The sequence below is a fragment of the Haliaeetus leucocephalus genome, unplaced genomic scaffold (genome assembly GCF_000737465.1).
Source record: "Haliaeetus leucocephalus isolate CR32 unplaced genomic scaffold, Haliaeetus_leucocephalus-4.0 Scaffold526, whole genome shotgun sequence".
Lineage (NCBI taxonomy): Eukaryota > Metazoa > Chordata > Aves > Accipitriformes > Accipitridae > Haliaeetus > Haliaeetus leucocephalus.
In genome coordinates, this window is record NW_010972962.1 from 7051248 (window position 1) to 7072076 (window position 20829).

Here is a 20829-nt window from a genome sequence, read left to right on the forward strand (position 1 = left end):
CGATGCCGGGGGGCCCGGCGCGGCGGGGCGCGCCCGCGGGGCCATGAAGGCGGGCTCCGGCCATGGCCCATGGCAGCGCGGCGGTCATGCTGAAGTGCGTGGTGGTGGGGGACGGCGCGGTGGGCAAGACGTGTCTGCTGATGAGCTACGCCAACGACGCCTTCCCCGAGGAGTACGTGCCCACCGTCTTCGACCACTACGCAGGTGAGCGGGCGGGGGGCCCGGCCGCCGGCGGTGGCAGCCACCCTCTCTCCCTTCCTCCGTCCCCCCCTCCCTCCGTCCCTCGGCCTTGCCCTGCCGGGGGGCGGGGGGGTCGGCCGGCCTTTGCCCCCCTTCACCCGCTGTGTTTCTCCCCCCTCGCAGTCAGCGTTACCGTCGGGGGCAAGCAGTACCTGCTGGGGCTGTACGACACCGCCGGCCAGGTGAGTGCCGAGCCCTGCCCCCGGCCTCGGCCCCGCGCTGAAGTTAATTGCAGGGCTGCGGTCCGGGCTGGGTGATTCAGAGGCGGGTTGGCGGCGGGGGTGGGGGTGCCGGGGGGGAGGGCGACTGATAAAAAACGGCTTTAGAAGAAAACCGTGGATCCGACCCTTACTCTCGAGGGCGGGCAGGCGGAGACGGGCTTTATTTTTAGCGGTGCGTGGCCGGCTGCGGGGGAACTGCGGCCGGGGGGCCACGGCATCGCCTGGCGCTGGGCGAGCCGGCGCGCCCGGCCCAGGCTGTGCCAGCGCTGGCCGGGCATCGCCCCCGGTCAAACCCCCGCGGAGTGCCGACCCTCCCGCCGGCCTTCAGATGGGGGAAATGTGCCTCCTTTAGCTGGGAGGGAACTTGCTGCCTTAAACGCGATGGGTCGGATAGAGACCCACAATGCCGCAGCTTGCCTTGTTTACGCTTTACAGCTCTTAAATAGCTAAAAAGAGTTGTCCAACTTAGAGGTGCAAAATAATAAAATGTAATTCTCAGCCACTGCCTTTCAGATAACCTGGGTTTCTTCTGCTATCCCAGACAATTCAAGTCACTCATTTGGTTAAGATTATTACAGCCTGTTGTGAAAGATGCTATGTCAGCATGTATCTTAAGTAACTTTAATGATGGATAAAATGCTTGATGTTTGGAGGGCTCACTGGTGTAGCAGCTACTGAAGGGCTCTGAATTCAAGTCAATTCTTGGTCAGCTGAACTTGCATGGCACCAGCCGCGGGCCAAGCATGGTCTCCTGGCTTAAAGCAGCCCCAGCTCTGGGGAGATGCCTTGTCGGAAACAAAATAGTTTGTGAAGGGCCTGACCCTGGGAGGTGCAGGCATCTCCCAAGGAGGTGCAGAGCGTATATACGGAAATGCCGCATGGGTTTTGTAAAGTTGTGTATTCCTTATATTAAAACTTCTTCTTGCGGTATGAGCATGTGTTTTGGTCTCACATGACCTCAGACATGCTTCCGTGTTGTAAAGAGCAACTAGTAAGATAATCTCATTGGACTTGCATAGACTGAAGCCATATTTTTTAACCATGTTATTCCTATACTTAATTGAACAGCTGCTGCCTATATTAGTGTACCTTTTTAGATCTGCATACAGCCTTAAGTAAAGGAAGCAGCATTTAACCAGTCTTGTATATCTTTGTTAGGCCTGAAATAAGTAATAAAATTAATTCCATGAGAATTGTAGGAAACAGCTCCGTTTCCAGAAAGCTGATACCTGACGGGTACTCCCAAAAAGATGGACTTCGTGGTTGTCATCTCACTGACGTAAACACAAACTAGTCAAATTTATGCCAACTAAGTGCATTTCTTATTACTGTCATAGTCCTGTTTTTCAGTAGTAATTGGTTCAAAACACAGCTTGTAAAATATTGCTTAAGTAGGTTACAAAATGAGGATCTAGTGCTCAGGCAAATAAAGCATTTGGTTAATATGCAACTATTTTTCTCTTTTTATATAATGAGCATTGGAAAATGTGAAAGTGACCCTAGCACTACTGTACATATGCATCACTTATTTGTGGATGCTGTCTCAAACTGCTTGTGCTGGCTTGTTGCTATTAATGGGAATGTGTGTTGTTAGCTCTGTGTGGTTTTGCGGTATCCCACTCTGCCTGAATGTGCTGAGTACAAAACCGAGTGACCTTTGGCCTCGTCAAAAGCTAGTAGGGTAAACCGGCCAGTTTACAGCAAACGGCAAGCGAAGGTATTCCTGTTATACTAAGAAAAACTTTTTAGTGTGAAATTGTATATCCAGATGTGTAAAAAATTCAGGTAAGCTTTTTTTTTTTTCCCAAATTCTGAGAAGCTGAAAGCTTAAGTTTGAATTACAGAGTAGTTTCTGATGTACCCAGGACCAGATCTTGCTGGCCTAATTCAGAGGAGCATCAGCTCACATAGGGTGTTTTAATGAGGCTACCTTTACAAATATATCTGGTCTTGGCAAAACTTCCCTTTTAGTCAGACCTGCAGTGCTAATAAAGTCTACCATTATCCCCATCCCACTTCAGCATGTTTGGGGAACTGGTGGACGTCTGGGGCTGCCCACAGGAGCCCCGTCCCAACATCCAGCACACCTAAGGAGGGGAGTCTGTGTGAAGATGCCAGCCCAGCAATTTCATTCAGCTAAAAGCTGCTTTGTCAGAGAGTGTGCTGACAAGCCCATCTTCCCAGAGCTATGCACTTTAAAGCTTAAACATATATAGTAAAGAGCAGAAAAGACATGAGCTGATGGTGTCTTCTCCGTGTTGAGGAAACAGCATGCTGCATCTGGTACACACCTGCAATCAGCAGGTGCAATTGCACAGACTTCTGTACGGCTCGGATTCTTTGGTGCTTGAAGTTGGGATTTCTGTGCCAGCATACATCAGTGCTTTAATTTCTAATTCTGTCACCCCCAAATAGTTTTACTGTAAAATACTGGCCTGATAGTATCATTTTATCAAAACTTGGCAGTGCATGATCACTGTGGTATCTAAGCAGCTGCCAGTCTTCAGCATGTTTATACTCCCGGCTCTGCACAGAGTACATAGGTACAATCTGCAGATCTCATTTTGGGGGGGAGTGAGGGGATAAATGGAGGTTCAGACAGTAACCTACTCCAGATCCATGCAGGAAGCCCATAGCAGAGCAAGGATTGAAGACCTTTTGATTTCTAGCTGGTGCTCAGCAGGCTCATCGCACTGAAATACTGACTTACCAGCCTGTGGGTCTCTTTAACTTGTGTGGTTATGTATTTAGAAACTTGTGACAGGCTTCTCTTTGGCAGAGGAGTTGCAAGCTTTTGAGTTCATGGCATTAAGTACTCTTTCTAGCTCACTTCTTCACAACACACACAGAATCATGTGTAGTAACTATACTGATGACATAATACCTCATGTCTTTGTGAGTTTAAAGGAGGTTGAGAATAAGTCTATGAAAATCCCATTTTTTTCCAGGTTAAATATAGCAGGGAAAAATGCCACTAGTGGTTCACAAACTTCAGTTTATATGGAGACAGACCTTCCCTGCTTTGGGTGTGTGTGAGTTCAAGCAGGCTTTTCTCTGGCTGAAAATACTGAGGCCGTGGTTCAGCAGAAAATAGCCAGTACAGCTGCTGGGCAGTGGAGGTTCTTGGAGCCCCTTTGGGTTTGCAGCTGTGGAGGCAGGCTCCCGCGCCAGGGAGGCAGGTGGGAATTCGGTGCTGGTGGTGTCCGAGAGGGCATTCCTCCAGCAATTCCTCCCAGAGGTGGAGCTGGCAACTCCTTTTAGCCTTGCTGCTGCACATAGCCATGCGCTGAGACTGAGTGGGCTTGGAGTGGGTCCTGGTTTCCCCAGGAAGTTGAGAACTGCAGAACCTGCCTATATTGCCTGGAGCTGGGAGCATCAATGCACTGAAGTTTAAACATGAGGTGCTTGTAAGACTGATGCTTGGATGCCTTTGGCTTTGCAGTAGCCTCTCTTGCTTCGGGAGACTAACTGCATGTCGGTACTGCTCTTCATTGAGCAGGGGTATGTGGCAAAATCAGCCTGGGAAGAGGACTGTGGCTTCACCAGGGGTCTGTTAACTTCACCATGTTGGAGTGCTTTTGAACTAGTGACAAGTGATTATCATTTTGATTTTCCATAATACTAAAACAATACTGCCAACTCTTACGATATTAAAAGTTTCGGAGAAATGTCTGTAAGCACTAATGAAGAGGTGTGCTGCGTGTCCCCTTGCCACATCCCAAATGATCGGGATAAATGGGAGGACACACAGGATTTACCTCTTGGAGATTTTGCTCCATATTGAAGGCTGCTGCTTAAAATGGCAGTTGGGGTCCATCCTCTCAGTCTCTTTTGTTGTGGGGTTTTCATTCGTGGTGTCCCTTTCCTTCAGTATGTACTGACCACATAGAGATAGAAGCCTTGCTCTTCTCCTGTGTCTTTGCTGTGAAGGACTGTCAGGACCAGGAGGGAGAATGGGGGGGATGCAGGAGCAGAGCCTGTGCTGCTCCCACTGCCCCAGGAAGAGAGATGCTGAGGCATAGCGTGGCTGCCTGGTGCAGGTTTGGCACCAAGCCAGCATCTGGGCAGTGCAGAGTGCGGTACAGCCAGAGCAGAGTGAACCTTACTGTGGTGCAGTGCCTAATAATAACATTTGTATCCCTCAGCATCACTTACGTTGTGATACTAGCGTGGCCTGGTTGGACAAAGCTGAGGTAAACTGTGTTCCTTGGCTTTCCACTTTTATTTCTCTGCCTTAAAGGCCCTAACACGTGTAGGGCAAGCTGTAGGTCCGATACAGGGATGCGCTCAGTGCCTTCTTAACCATCACCAAAACAGTAGCCACAAAACATGCTAAAGCAGAAGAGCAGACCAAGCCACTTCTTGGTTCCTCTCAGCTCAGATACCGATGGCTACTCTGGTTGCAGCTGCAGCCTTCTTAATTCAGACACACTGATTTTTCGGTTGTAATGGAATCCCTGATGTTAAAAGCAATTTTATATTAAAGTTGGTTGGGCTGCTGAGGTGTGTAAAGCTAACTCAAATATTAGCAAGATCAGTGCTTGCATTAAGGCCAGGTGTAAAACCAAATGGTTATAACTGTGAATGTGCCTGTGGGAAAGAGAGGGGTAGAGGTGTGGTTATTAAAATGGATGGTCACCAAATTTGCAGTGGTTGCTATAAATAAAACAAGAAATAGCAGTAATTTTTCTACTTCTTGCTGGCTACTTGTCTTGGCTTTAGTAGGTAGCCCTGGTCTAGCAGGTACCACTTCAGTATCCTGCTGAAAGGAGAGGCAGCTGCTGATCATTTTGGCTGGTCCGTTGTGAAATAGAAACGTCCGTCCTCAGACCAGATTACTCCTTCCAAGTTGCACCTACGATGCAGCTGTAGTGCCAAATGTGAGCCTGGAACATGCAAGCACGGTCTCACGCAACATGAAGCCTGCCACCCTTTACTGTAGAGTTGTAAACACCGAAACCTATAATGTGATTTTGGCAGACCTAAAAATGATATGTTAGCAATTAACATCCTGTCCCCTTTCTGTCCCCCGCTGCGCCTCCCTCCTCCCACATGCATTTTCCCTCACTCCCTTTACATTGTCCCAGCCGAGCTGGCAGCTGGTGCTGGGAAGCTGTGAGCTCACTCAGTCCCGGCTGGCCAGTGTGCTGGCCTATGAATAGCTCAGCCTCTGCTGAAGCTGCTCTGTGCTTCAGGATGTTGCCAGCCATGTAGGTTTAACAGCTCTGCAGCAACAACTGGATGTATGCAGATAAAATAAAAACTTGCCTAGATTCTCCCTTCGAAATTTAAGTAAGTTTTTCAACGCAAAAAGAGGTGAAGTGCCTGAGCTTACAATCTCTACGTTGAGAGTTCTGTAGACAAGTGTGTAAGCAAAGACAGGCTTTCCCTTTAAGAGGAAGGGGACTTGTACCTTCTGATTTGCTTTTAAAAATGGCCTTCCAACAATAATAGCAGTGCAAAGCTTACATTCAGACACCTCATTGTGAGCTGTGACTCACACTTCGAAAGCATTGTGGCTTTCCTGTAAAGATTGGTAAGTATTGTTATCACCAGATGGGGAGTCTCAGGATAGGAGATGCTGCTCTGAGTTCCCCAAAAGATCCACTAAATACATGTTGGAAACTCAGGACAGTTATGTTTCATTTTCAGTGTGTCAGAAGCCCCACAGCACTTCTGAATAGTGGCACTGAGTTACGTTAAAATCAAATGTAAGGGATGTGTTTGAAAATGTAGATCCAATGTCTTTGCCAATTTAATAGTAAGTTAATGGCAGACCAAAGTAAAGAACCCAAAGCAAACCAAGTTTGAGAGGTTCTCTGAAACTTCAATTTTTGATATGTTAAAAGCACATTTTTATGAAGACTACTGACCTAGAGAGATTCTTGCTAAACATTGATTATGTGGTCACATAAAAATCCCTTTTTTCTGGGTTAAAAGTCAGTAGATATCCTTTAGTTTGTGACAGTTCTCTCTGAATTTTACTCATTTATAATTTCTTCGAGGTACAGTGACATCTTTCACTGCTATCCAAACATCACCAGCTAAAAAGGCAACACTGAATACAAGCAATAATTATTGCTCTTCCAGCACAATGTTATTGTATATCCTCTTACTTGCTGACTTCATTTTAAGATGGTGTGTGCATCTGTACTCATTTGAGTATCATATACGCTACAGCTATATTGCAGGAGGCAAGAGTGATGGAATAGGGACAACTGCGTAAGGTGGCATGAACTGGCAGAGTTTTTCTGATAGAGAACATATGAGACCCTGGGAGTTTTCGGCAGCTCCGTAGTCAGACTTCTTGATTGAATCCATTTGCTTTGAAAAGAGCTCTTTATATTTTGGTAAATATGAAAAGTATAAAAAATGCATATTTTTCATTTATAGCCTAACTCCTGACTCAGCCTCCAAATACATCTTAAAACAAACTAAAGATAATTTAGACTGGAGTACTGCCTCCATAGCGCAGACCTGCAATGCAAAAGGATGTACAATGTGTGTTAGGGTCTGATCCAAAGCTCTGTGTTAGCAGGTACCCCATTGCTGATTTCAGTAAGCATCGTTCCAGTTCCTTTATTGAGAACACATGGACAAAGTGGATGTAAAACTTCAGCAATACTGAGGTTTTGTCAGTCCCAGGCATTCAAAATGATGAGTCAGCTATTTCTATCCGCAGACACCACTACCTAAAAAACCTAGGAAATCAAAATGGTTTGAGACTTTTTCTTTTGCCCTTTGCTGGATGTGGGTTTTCTTTAAGCCTTTGGGCTTCAAGTGTTCAAGTTTTCTCTGTGTCTGTGGGGTACTAGAAATTTATCTTTCATTTAAAGGCGAAAAGGATGTGATTTTTCTTTATATAATCATGAGACTCTAGGAACCTGGGCTTTAAGAAATAATATAAAGCACACTGATTCCAAATCCTGCAGTTTTATTGTGAATTACTAAAACCAACATTACTAAAATGGATGCTTTGGGACAAAGCTTCAGGACTTTTTTTTAAACCTCCAAATTAGCAGTTACATTTCTAACAAAACTGCCCTTCCTCTAATTAGAGAAGATGCAAAATGAGGGAAGAGAGGAGGGGAACTGTATCTTTTTACTGCTCTGTTCTGTGGTTTTATAGGCAGTCTGTTGGTTTGGATTGGCGACTGCATGATTTGTGTTAAGAAAAATGTGTCTGAACACTACACAACACTTTCAGCAGTTCTGAAGAGGTTGTGTCATTTGATGTGTTAGCGGCTACTGTCCTCAGTCTGTTCTAGTCCTGCTCTGTGCTGCATCCATGTTGTGGCACATGTGCAATAATTCTTTGCGATGGCTGGCACTCACTGGTGTGTGTATAAAAATGCAAGTGGCAGCATTATTCTCCAGAGCAAAGGACCATCTATCAGCATTCTAGGTGAGCTTACTGCTTCATATGAATAAAACACAGACTGAAAGTGCCTCAGGCAGCTTGCGCTCTAAATTAGATATAGCTGTGAATGCTAAAAGATCATCAGTAGGTCTTACTGCTAGTTCCTTGTTGGTCTGATTTCCATTTGGGATGCAGTGGTGGAGTCAATAAGGGATGGATACCAGGCATGAACTGGGTTGGCATCTTTAGCTATGACCAACAGATAGCCCAGCCATGGGCAGTGAGATGGCTTACATATTCCTCACTTAAGAAAGAAAAATCGTAGGCGGTTTTTCAAATGCCTAAACATCTGCTGCAGTGAAATCGTTGAGTGTTTTACTACCTTCTTCCATGGAAGCTGTTAGCCCTGACAAATCGGGACTTGACGTAAAATAAGATGCAGAATACTCTTAGGAACTCCTTTAATTCCAGAAATTGTTTCACCGTTATGTGTTTATTCAACGTGCACATGATGGCACCAGTACTCTGACACTTCGTCTTCTGAGAAGTTGCGTAATGGGAATTAATCTTGAGGAGTCAGTGTGAAGGCTTAGTCTTCTGTCTTACAAAGCTGTTGCTCAACGGTGGACTGAAGAACATGGGTTTGGGGTTTATTTGTAAAAAGTGAAAGGGAATGGGACACCTAACTGATCAGTCTTTCTTGTCTGGGCAGGATTTATATAGTTAGTAAATGAAAAGACATGTCTGATATGATATGGAGAACTATACTAAACCATCTTTATTCCATAGTCTGTTTTCCCTGTGAGAACAGATTTATTGATGGTCACATTCCTCTGTAAAAACAAAGTGAAAGAACCCATCTTTACAAAGAGCAGGTTCTTCAGAGGGTAGATCTGACCAGATCCCCTGAGCCAGGGTGAATTTTCTATTTTTCCTTTGCTTGCCCATATCTGAAAGAATAGAAAATCCTGATTGTTCATGGCTACAGTCACGAAAACCAGGGTGAATTCCTTTCCCGGAGAAAGTGGAAATCCTGTGTGGGAAGAGTGCTGTTCATGAGGTCATTGTCGGTGAGAAAGGAACCAGCACAGGAACGCACCACAGCCTTGTGATTTCTCATGGCTAAGGAGTGAAAAGGCTTGTCCACGGCAGTTACTCTGCCACTTCTTAAGAGATCCACAGTGGATAAGCAACCTATACAAGGTTTTTAAGCAAAATTGTGCTTGGTGATACTGCTTGCAGTCAGTTGAATCCATGTTCTGTTGTTACAGATGCTAAAATAGTAAGTCTTACAGAGAAAATTGAGGGACTTCCACTTTTATAAAACCATGAAGAAGGCAGCAAGTTGAAGTTCCTTTGGTGATGGAGTGGAGAGAAGGAGTGTTCTGTTAAGACTGTCTAGGAAAATAGTTTAGCATCACCACATGGCAAGATGTAGGATTTGGACAGTATTTAATCCCACATTAAGACTGGGATCAATTCTGATTGCCGAAAGGCAATTTGGTGTATAATTAAAGGAATATTCTGTCCTTGTCTCTAATGCTCTAAAATCCATCTTGCTAGGCTCCAGCTTCCAGCTAGTTACTTCTCTCTATACAGAAAAGGTTTTCAGACATGTAAGCAGCTGCACAGTCCTCAAATATGCCAGAAGGAAAGTTTTGTCAAAAAAAAAAAAAAATCCGTAATTCACAAACCCTGGCTTTTTCAATGTATAATTCATACCTCCTTTGAACAGTCCTCCTCACAGGAATTTAGAGATGGATTTAGATCAGCTTACTTCATTTTTAGAATACAATACAAGAGCACTTACCCTGCATTCTTGCAGCCTTTTCTATAAATTAAAAATAGATGCTGGGCCCAAATCGGCAGCTTTTTGCACTCCCTAGGAAACCTGTGCGAACAAGCCACAACAGGACAATTCTGCTTTCTTTAGCAATGCAAGCTATATCGCCAGAAGCCTGTGAAGAGACAAGAGGGTCTGTAGTGCACTTTTCCCCTGCAGCCAGGGAATAATCACCACATCTTGTTTTGCGTGTTCAGAAGCTAGTGGCTACAGATGCAGGCGACTGAATCGGTGTTAACAGGGCTTGGGTTGCAGAATTGGACAAGCAGATGTTTTATCGCAATGCTGTGTCAGACCAAATTGCAGCTTGCCAAGTGGTCCTGCATTAGTGGTGCCTTGTGGGTGGCAGTGCCAGGAAGCCAGCATCCTGGGGACATTCCACCCTCCTTCCTTGCAAAGGGTTACAGCATTATACAGCCCAGACTGAAAAAATTCGGAGAGTTTTTTTAGCCAGGGAAGCAGTTTGTGCTTGGCATGGGGCAGTACAGACCACTTCCCTCTTTCTCCTGCCCCACCCAAGCATCTCGTAGAATCAGAAACCACAGGGTGATTCAGTGGGGTGAAGTCTGTTCCTGGGGTGCTTCTGGAGTAGGCGGTTGCTCTAGGAGGCTTTCCCTGGTGCTTATGGCAAAGCTGCAGATCAGCCTTTAATTCTAAATAATCTGGGGGAGATGGCAGGATGTGTCCACTGGGGTAACTGTGAGCTGGTACCAAGTCCCTAGGGCACATGTTAGATACAGTAGTCATTATGGTTCACTTGTTAACATTTTCTGAAATATTACAGGGGGCCTTCTGAAACAAATTTATTTTCAGGGAGGAAAACTATGAAAAATGCAGTCTTGAAGGACAGCTTTGAAATGCACTTCAAAAGTTAAAGCATGGCAATTCATATTGAGAGGACTTTCAACTGTCGTTACCGAGACCTAATGTGAAATGGGCTAAAACTTGGACTTTTAGCTGGGATTTTGCTCCGCAGAAACCAGCTAGTTACATACGTGTACCTCACTGAGACCCTCTGAGCAGCAGTAGTGATTACCCTTCCCTGCATGAAGGTTGGATTCCTCTAACAACTCTGCCTGATGTCTATTTTTGGCTTCCCCTCTAAAAACAGATGGTTGGGAGTGAGAACTCCCTCTTATGATTGCTGTTGTAAGCTCTGAAAGCAACAGATGGTTGCTAACACAAGAGATCACAAACCTAGAGTTGTTGAGCTCCAGTTTTTCTTCCAGTGGCACAAGCTCTTATTTTGTTCCTTCCCATCCACTTTATACCTTCTCAGAATAGAACAGAAATAGGCCTAGCCTTTGTTTATAAGAGTATGTCAGTATGATATAACTGGAGATGTATTGTTAAAATTTTGTTCCTAAGCTGCAAAACACATAAAATCATTAACTACTTCAGTTCTGTCAGAATACAAAACACTGGGCCTGGATTGAAACACAAGCATGACATACCTTGCTCAAATGACATACCAGAATTTGGTTTCTCCTGTTTGCTTACAGACTCTAGCCCTCATATTTGCAAGGAAAAAAAAAAAATCAAACAGATCTAGGTTAACATCGTCTTTGCTACCTGTAACAGTAGATCTGAGAGGTATGAATTTCCCCAGAGGTCTTGGTCAAGGTGTGGGAAGGTATTGACTGCAAAGGTGACTCCTCTAATTGCCTTTCATCTCTCCAAATTGGATAAAGAGACCCTAATACCATTCCAGAGGAGAAGGAGGCCTGTGGTCTTACATTACTGAGAGAGGGTAAGGACCTCTGTCCCCATCACTTGAACTTGGGCAGGGAGGAGTGTGATACCATAAAACAGGGGAGCTACAGGCACTCTAGTACTATGGGATCTCATGCCTGCACCTCCTACTTCTGTTTTCTAATACAAGAAAATAATGCTTTTTGTGGGTCAAGTAGGTTGTCCAGAAATTATTAGACTTCACTTTGTCTTAGCTTTTTTTTAAAAAAAAATCCCACTGCACATAAGCTATGTACATCAAAGGCTTTTGGAATGCTTTACAAAGACTAATGCATTATTAAGCTAGCAATCCCCTACAGATGGGAAGATGCAAGTAGAGAGAGGATAATAATTTGCTAAGGGCTACATATTGTGTCAGTGGCAGCGTTAGGAATACAGTTTGTGTGTTTTTAACTATGTCTCTCAGGTGATATCCATGGAATTGGGCAAAAGTATTAGTTCAAAATCAATTGTACAGCTTGAAATACGGCACTGCATTCTGCTTTTAGTCTGAGAAAACCCTTGAAATGAAGAAGAACATAATGCTGCAGAATTGCAATACCATTCTTCAGTCTGCATACAAAAAGTTCCTCAAGACCTCTGTTTTTGAGCAGGTAAATGTCAGGAAAAGAAGTAGCCAAATTTTGAACATGTTAAAACAAATCCACCTGAACATCCAAAATACAATGAAAATTAGTGATTCAGTATTCAAGTACAAGGCAGCAGAAAATCTTAGAGGCAGATTATGAGATACTGTAACATGGAAAAAGAGACCTAAAGGAGAGATTTTTAAGGAGCTAAGATAAAGGCAATGCTAGACTTACCTGCGGAATATAAAAACTAGGGCAAAATGAAAATTTGAAAGTATGAATTTCCATTCTCCCCTCTTAAAAACAAAACAAAAAACCCAAACAGTCCTTCCCAGTTTGTAGCTGAGAAGCTAAGTCAAGTCATTAGTTCCTCATCTCCTTTCCCATGTCTGTTCTGTATTCGCAGCTGTCCTGGGTTACCACAGATACTAGGTAAATGATGAATGGTCCTGCTGCAATGTTGTATCTTTTATAAGCATCGCAGCTCCATGTAACATTAATTAAGCCAACATACTTGTGTCCAATTTGCTTAAAGTTCTTACAACTCATATTTTCAGCATGTTTTTCTATCTGTATTCAACTGCTTCAGCAAACAGCGAACAATTCTGTTTAAAAGTCCAGAGTATGTTGGAGAATGAGCCATTTCATTATTACAGCCTGGAGTTTTTGAGACTTGTATTGCATATTTTGAACCTTAGTGGCTTTCTTACCCATCTAATTCACATTCTTAAAATATTCCAGTTAAATTCTTTAAATATTTTTAATGCCTAAATATACACGCAGTGCCTCCCCCAATTAGATTGGAAGTGTAATTGCTGTACAGTGTGGTGTGTACATGCACTCAAATTGGAATTTATATTGACTGGCGAGTATAATTAGATTTCACCATTGCATTTAATTTTAGAATAAACCATATTTATTTCCCTTACACTAGATTCAGGAAATAAATTATAGTTGAAGCAATCAGATTTTTCCAGGCTTCTCTAATTTTCAGTCTAAATTCATTTGGTATTTCAGATTCTTCTGCAAAGTGCAGCAGTTATTTAGACCCAATACATCAGAGAAAGTTTTCATGTTTGATTGCTATTTCTGAGGGGCTGTTGGGGAACAGGAGTCTTTAAGCACAGATGGCCATGCTGGTAGCATTTAAGCCAGGGTCTCTCTTGGAGAACCCAGGACCAGTCTAATCGTGTGGTGGGAGGCTTTATTAGAATTATCTGCCATTATTAGTACTAACATGAACCTAATTTTCATAGCACAGACAAGACTTAAAGGAGAGCCTGACAGCACTGACTTGTTTCAAGCAGCAGGATTGGCAGATATAGCCAAATTCTCTGTTAATTTAAGTAAGTGTAAATGCAGTGAAGTCACTGTAGTGAATACCACATACATCTTTGGCCATGATACATGATGTATCCAATCACACTGTACTTGCCTTCATTTTAACTTCTTAATTACACAGGATGGACCCATGGCTTGCCCAGTGCAGATGGGACAGGGTATAAATCAAAAGGCATATAAATAGATGCAGGGACAGGGAAGGAGTTCAGCAACGCACATGCCTTAAAAAGTAGTAACACTGCTCACTCCCAGATGACTGCTGATGAATATGTGGGAAGTAAGGTGCAGTACCAAGATGTGGCTAAATGTACAAGGATTTGTATCCAATGGGATTTAAAAAGATAAACTAAATATGGAAGTTTTGAAGTAAACCATGCAAATGTAACTCAGCTTTGAGATCAGAAAATGATTAGTATTTGCTATGAATAAAAGGTCCGTCTGTAATTTGAAATCGATTAACTAAAGAGATTTTTTTAAGGTCAATGGACTAACAGTAATTTCTGGTGACAGTGAAATGTTTTCTCCATTCCAGCATATAATGCTGACAATATTCTAGTTACTGTAACTCAGATGTGAGATTTTTAGAAATGTTGAGTGTAGTGAAGGCAGCGCTTTGGTGGTAGGACCAAAATACAATTTTAAACTAGATTTTTTTTTTTTAAGAAAACCTCTTCTGTAATACCACACATAAAGTTTAGTAGAACTGAATTTGAGAGCAACTGACAGATCTGCCTGCATGTTCTTGCATGCAGATTTTGTACTCCAGGGACCAGTGTAATTTGCAGTTGGGAAGCTTCTTTTAGGATTTTGATCTCCACCCCAGAAAACAGAGTGGCAATCCTGAGCAGGATCTAACTATATTCAGTAGTAGAAGTGAAACATAAAAGAGATGCTTAAAAAAAGAATTGAATGTTGAATAGTTTCAAGTTGCTGTTGTGAAGTTCTTAAAGTTATTTCTGCTTTCCATGATGAACGTCCACAGATGTGGAAAAGACACGGTTACTGTTTTTTTCTTTTGACTCAGGATAGGAGCCTGACACTAGAAGGGAAACACCTAATCTTCAGAAAGGCCTGAAATGTTGTAGTTTCACAGTAGTGTCAGTTACTGTGGTTGTGAAATTGGGAGCCCATATTTACAGCTAAGCATGCTCTAGCTAATTGACAAAACTGAAGAGCATACAAGACTGGCAGTAGAGTATATAATCAAAATGGCACATGAGAATACCGATTACAAATAAGAATATTATATAAATAGACACCAAAGAGTACTGGCCAGTGGTCACCTCACTGCTAGTGCAGAGTCTCCTCCAGTGCTTGTCTTTTCTCCATTTCATGATGAGGGTAATGGTCCTCTTCCCATAGCTGTTGACTTCCAAATGAAAAGATGGGTCTAGCAGAAACTGTTCTGAGGAAGTTCTCACACGTTTTCTGAAATTCTAGTGACACTATATTTAAAACTTAACAATCAATGAAGGGCTTTTTTGAGGGTGCAACTATAGGTTAATAATCTGGTAATGTGACTGTTGCCAAGGAGATGAAAATTTAATTTTCTGGCTTGTCTGAAACGTGGAGTTGAATTACATTTCTGTCTCTACATTTAATGAACAAATCATTCCAATATTTGTGAGATTTAATTAAGATGGGGAGCTTACATGGGGAAGAGGGAGGCTGCTGCAGCAGCCATAATAAACTGGTGTTTATTGTGGAAGTATAAACCCGGCATTCTTCACTGTCTCTGCAATGCCAGGGCTCAGTCTTAGTTATCTATGTTAAAAAAGAAAAAAAAAAAGTAATGTAGGAATGATAAGGCATTGTTTCACTGCCATAGACCAAAGGAAGCCTTGCAGAGAGAAGCTGGGGCATGTTGCCTCCTGCTCTTAGCTAAAAAATAGGGCAAAATCCACTTTCTCTCTTGCTAGAGAGAGCTCTGTTTTACAATAGGGACAATGCTCCTAGGTACCTCTGTTGCCACAGTATTGTATGCCCTGGCTATGGCTCTAAATGACCCAAATAAGAATCTTTTCACACTAACTTTCCCCCAAAAAGGGCATTAATGTTCCCCTGATAGTGTTCTTGATCCTTAATTTCTGTTCCTTCCCACTCTTTGCTGGGCTTGCTTACAGAAAGCAGAGTCTGGACAGAAGAGGTCCCTTCTGATCCTTACTTTGTCTGATCACTAGCAACAGGACAGTAAGGTTTCTAAGAGACAGAAAGAAAATTCTAAGGAGAGCTTTAAATATCACCTCTACGTACAATCCAAAAGAGAACATTTAAGTGCATTAAATAGCCTTAATCTAGCCTAGCTTTGTATCACCTGTATAACCTATAGCAGCCACATCTGCTTATTTCTTTTTGGTTAAACAAATGCTAAACTTTGATCTGCAAGTATGTTTGAGCCATAAGCCTTTTTTTTTTCTTTAAGTGAAAACTTTTTAAAAGGTAGTCTTCTGTATATTCTTGTACAGAAGTAAGTTTCTATCAGCATTAACACACTTTTTGAAATATTTATGTTCACATATAGTTACCCTCATATGCAGATTTTGCTCTAACAGCCACACTAACTAACCTGGAATAGTTGTAAACATTCAAAAAGTTTGCCTCAACAAAATTCCTGAAATGCAAATACAGTTTCTGAGTGTAACTGTTAAAATTAACAAAATACAAGCAACAATTTAATATTGCAGATAACAGAATTTTTCTTTCTCAGGAAGACTATGATCGTCTGAGACCTTTATCTTATCCTATGACCGATGTCTTCCTTATCTGCTTCTCAGTGGTAAACCCTGCTTCATTTCAAAATGTGAAGGAAGAGTGGGTACCGGAGTTGAAGGAATATGCACCTAATGTTCCCTTTTTACTAGTAGGAACACAGGTATATCTGGTTCTGTTCTACTTTATTTAAACAATTCAGATCATTGTATGGTGCCTTTTCTTTGGGCTGGAAGTTCAGGCCCAACAGGACCTGAGCTGCACCTCCTCCTGGCTTTGGAAGAATGACCCTAACAAGTGGCAGAAAAACCTAGATCTCTGTTGTTCTCTAATGAGCTACCTCTATTTTGTTACAATAGATTCACTGTAAACAGGGTGGCAAGATTGGCTACATCTCTCTGTGTGACTTTATAGAAAGTAATGGGAATAAAATTGTCTGTTCCTACCCATGTTACTGGAATTACTTGGGTCTACAACTGTTGGTCATATCCAGTACCTGCTGAAGCAAAGGAGCAAGGGGAGAAGTGAGACAATTTCCTCTTGCTTCTTGTGGGCAGTGGACTGGGCTTCAATTACAAAGTGACCCACATGTTGGTATTACGTTTGGGTTAATCTTTCTGCCACTGCTGGATATACATTCTGGTATCCCGAGATGATCACATCTAATTGAAGAGCTGAATTACAAAATAAATGTATGTTCCTTCTGGATTAAAGGTAGTAGTTCACAGCTTAAATTTCCAGGTCTTTTGGATCAGGAAGGGTCCATGATCTGAGTCATGATGTAACTCCATTCTTATACATGTAATATTCCATTAAATTATTCTGCTTTAAAAAGAGGGTATCATATAGCCTGCTGACTTTCGTTTAGAAAAAGTATTCCAACATAACTGCAATCTTTCTTGCTAGATTGATCTTCGTGATGATCCAAAAACTTTGGCAAGACTGAACGATATGAAAGAGAAGCCCGTATCTGTGGAGCAAGGACAGAAGTTAGCAAAAGAGGTAAACCGGACACTCCTAAATGAAACCAATTAGCAAAGAAGCAAAAAACCCTATTTCCAATTGACTTTTTCTTCCTTTACTACTTTGCCCATTTCTTTTACCAGTCAACGTATGAAACCTTATGACTGGTTACCAGTTAACAATATTTACTTACACTGTTGAATACAGCTAACAAGCAGACCTGTGTAATAGTACTTCCCTGTTAGTAATAGTTCTAACTTTCTGTGTAGACACTTGTAAAAACTACATAAGCATTAGTCAGAGAGAATTAAAATCATGGAATGGTTGAGGTTGGAAGAGACCTCTTCTGCTCAAGCAAAGTGTTGGGAGCATCTTCAAGAAATTATTTGAGAATGCTGTACTACCATTTTAACACACTGCGTGGATAATGCTTATCAGGACACTTATTTATAGAGTCTTATTTTTGAAACATAAATTGGTCATGTAATTCTGTAATTCTTTTTTGCTGTTCAATTATCAAAAATACCTTAGGACCCCACTGCTAATCCAAAGAGCTTGTTTAATATGCTTCCTTTATAAATGAAACAACTTAAATACATTCCAGATCTTTGGCCAAAAGACAAACCTTCTTTTCTCCCACGGGGGGATGCACATGCAGATAATTTTTCTAGATCACAGCCAAACATTGTGATGTCACTATAGAAAAAAACCAAAAATGCAGAAGTGCACAGATAGAACTGAACATCTAAAATACATTACTATTGAATTAACTTATTTTCTTGACAGATAGGGGCCTACTGCTATGTGGAGTGTTCAGCTTTAACACAGAAAGGACTGAAGACCGTTTTTGATGAAGCTATTATAGCGATCCTAACTCCAAAGAAACACACAGTGAAGAAGAGAATAGGCTCAAGATGCATAAACTGCTGTTTGATCACGTGAGATATATTTGGCAATGGCCAGACTTACTGTGAAATTCTGCTGAATTTAAATACAATGCATTAAGTACACAGCAAAGTTCTTACAGGTCTGAAAGCTAAAACTACATTTCTGCCTTCTACAACCAGTGAAATCCAGAGGAATAAAATCAAACTCAATGAACTTGTAATAAGAAGCCACCACATCTGTTAGAAATATTTTATTCAGACTGGAAGGTACAATCTCTCAGGGTTACATAGTCTAGAGGAAGCAAAAACTGCACCATGCTGAAACAGCATCTGTGTGATTTTATTGAGTGGAGATGCTTGGTCTGAAATACTCTAAATGAATTTGGATAGTCTTCTGCTTTGACTATACATATATCTCTCTCTCTTAAAAAAAACAACTTTTGCACAGTCTGTATGGAATCTGCACAAAGAAATACCTTGTCTCTCTCTTAGCTCCAGTTATCTGCTTTTGTATGTAAGCTGCTTCCGGTTCCAGTGTATCCACAAAGGTGCAATAATCAGACCAGCCATATATCCAAAGGTAGCTCCGAGGGAACAGGAAATGGGCCATACCTGAGGGGAGAACACAAGGTAAAAGCAGGCAATGAGGAAAATGTTTGTGGTTTTTTGTACTTCGTGAGCACAAATTCTCAGTGTAATCTAGGTACTAAAAGACAGTACAGTCTTATTCTACTTTAAAGCTTGACGTGCTTTCCTAAAAATGCCAAAAGTGTAAACAATCATCTTCATGAACACTAAATGCTGTTGTACAGGTTTTAATTAATATGCATTAAAATGTAACCAGGCTTCTGGCTATTGCAGACTTTAGTTCGATATTCCCAAAACTGTGCGAAAAAACTTACAAGTATTTATATTCCCTGAAGTGTTCAGCTAATCTAACTTCCTGTTCTGCTGCACACGTTTGGAAATCTACAGATTTCTTGGCAATTTCTCCTTCCAATCTCCCATGGTGTTCTGAAACTTTCAGAGGTGTGTATAAATGAATATCCCAATAAGGCCAGAGACTGAGGTGGATAGAGGGTTTTTCTTTCATTTTTTGTCTTGAAAAGTAGGCAAACAGATGAATTTCCCTCCGGCTAGCAGTAGGGAAGGAACACAAATTTGGAAACTGACTGAACATCTTGCACCCAGTTCAGCAAACATAGTAAGCCAAGTTATGCTAAAGAGAGCTTATAATTAAAGCTTTATGTCCTAGTATAAGAACAGGGAACTGACTCAATACAGCTGACTCACTTTAACAAACCGCCTAGTACTGAGGCAAAGTAGTAATGGGATTCTCCCCCTGCCCCCTTTTATTTTTAAAATTGGTATTAATTTGCAGGGAGGATTGGCCAAAACAAAACTTAACCAGTCTGTCCTCAGATGTAGCTTATATTACCAGTCAACTGTGTACTGCATTTGATGAAAGTCTCAACTAAGTTAGTGATTAAAAATATTTATTGTAGAATAAACTGAATTCCCATCCCTCTTCAAAATTCTCCTTTGCATATTTTTTTTGCAAGGACAATTTTGCACTTCCTGCTGTACAGTGCACGTTCCTGAAGCAAGTACAGACTGCACTCTCCTATTTTTTTAAGTTTTAAATTAAGGGGGATATTTCCACCTTCTGTCGTACTTGAGACTGAGAAATGCACTAGACATTAAAGAAAATATCCGCATCTCTGTGTCCAGCCTTCTTTTCTACTTCATTTTGACTTGCAATTCATGAATATTGAATGAACTTACTCTTAATGGTACTGGTTCCTCCTAGCTCTGATTCTTCTCTTTACTTCATTATCACTTGGAAAAACATATTTATTCACATCCTTTGATCATGAGAATTTTAACTAGGAATAAGAGTAACGTATTTTGTCCTCTGCTGTTTCATCTTCACAGTCTCCTCAGTTGTTTCATCTTCACATTCCTTAGCATTTGCAGTTTTATATATTATTTGGAGGTCTTAAGGAGTGTAGCAAAGATGACTATAAACAAGGTGCCTTAGGTACTCTTTATTGACCTTGTTTCATTCTTCCATTTCTGGACATTCTGTCTCTGCTACTTGTTTTTGTTGCTGAATATTTTGGCTGTTGCCTCTCAAACCAAAGACTTGCTTGTTTTCATTCATTTAACAGTGGTATTGTAGATCTTCTACAAAAAGCCTTGAGAACCTTTGGCATGGTAAGACACTATGTGTATTTAAAACTCACATGAGTTTGTGGCCTTGGCTAAACCTACACTTCAGGTGGATCTTTTCAACTTTTAGATGAAATGTAATTAAGTTATTTCTAGCATTTTGCATATTACACGTCTAAAGGACAAAACAAAAAAGTCCCTGCAACCCCAGCTGCTTATTCAGTAATGTTCAGTTGGAACAGGAGCCGTACTTTCTTATCCACTGGTGAAGTCAAATACCACTCTAATAGCTATAAAACTATGGACAGAGGGTTCATAACTCAGTGGTCTTTTTATATCAAATTCTCTGAGTGATCAATGATCCTTCATTAAATTTTACCTACATTAGGTGAATCTGTAGTTGCCTATTTGCTTTTCAGAAGCATAGGTAGATGTTGGACTCTGAATTTTTCATGTTCCCTTAACTAGAGAGTCAATATCCCTGATGACCCATTGACCCTGTACCTTTTGGTATTTTGTGTATAGTGGGTGACTGCTGGTATGATTAAAAGGATCTCTGATGATTGTTGTAGCTTCTTTTACCAGACTGAACTGCAACTTGGAACATGGTTTTTCAATAGTTATGTAACTTTCAATATTAATTATGCCTCTGTCTGTCTTCCAAAGCATTCAATTTTTGCTTTGCTTTTTAAAAAAAGTGTTACCTTACAGAAGTTTCAGGCTGTCTCTCACTTAACACATGAGCCTCTGACCTCTGAAATCCAACCCTCAC

General features: G+C 41.6%; 2 protein-coding genes across 2 annotated transcripts in view; one reads left to right on the top strand and one right to left on the bottom strand.

Moving 5' to 3' along the window:
* Window positions 1-31: 31 nt before the first annotated feature.
* Window positions 32-18304, top strand: RHOQ (ras homolog family member Q). Its single transcript, XM_010576500.1, has 5 exons — window positions 32-204; window positions 364-422; window positions 16034-16198; window positions 16942-17037; window positions 17785-18304. Exons 1-5 carry the CDS (start codon window positions 63-65, stop codon window positions 17938-17940), a joined length of 618 nt encoding a protein of 205 aa, XP_010574802.1. The 5' UTR covers window positions 32-62; the 3' UTR covers window positions 17941-18304.
* PIGF (phosphatidylinositol glycan anchor biosynthesis, class F) overlaps window positions 17965-20829 on the bottom strand; it is a 22181-nt gene continuing 19316 nt past the window's right edge. Inside the window, exon 6 of the mRNA XM_010576499.1 lies at window positions 17965-18497. Within this exon, the coding sequence (XP_010574801.1) occupies window positions 18384-18497 (114 nt within the window). The 3' untranslated portion in view covers window positions 17965-18383. The remainder of the gene's footprint in view (window positions 18498-20829) is intronic.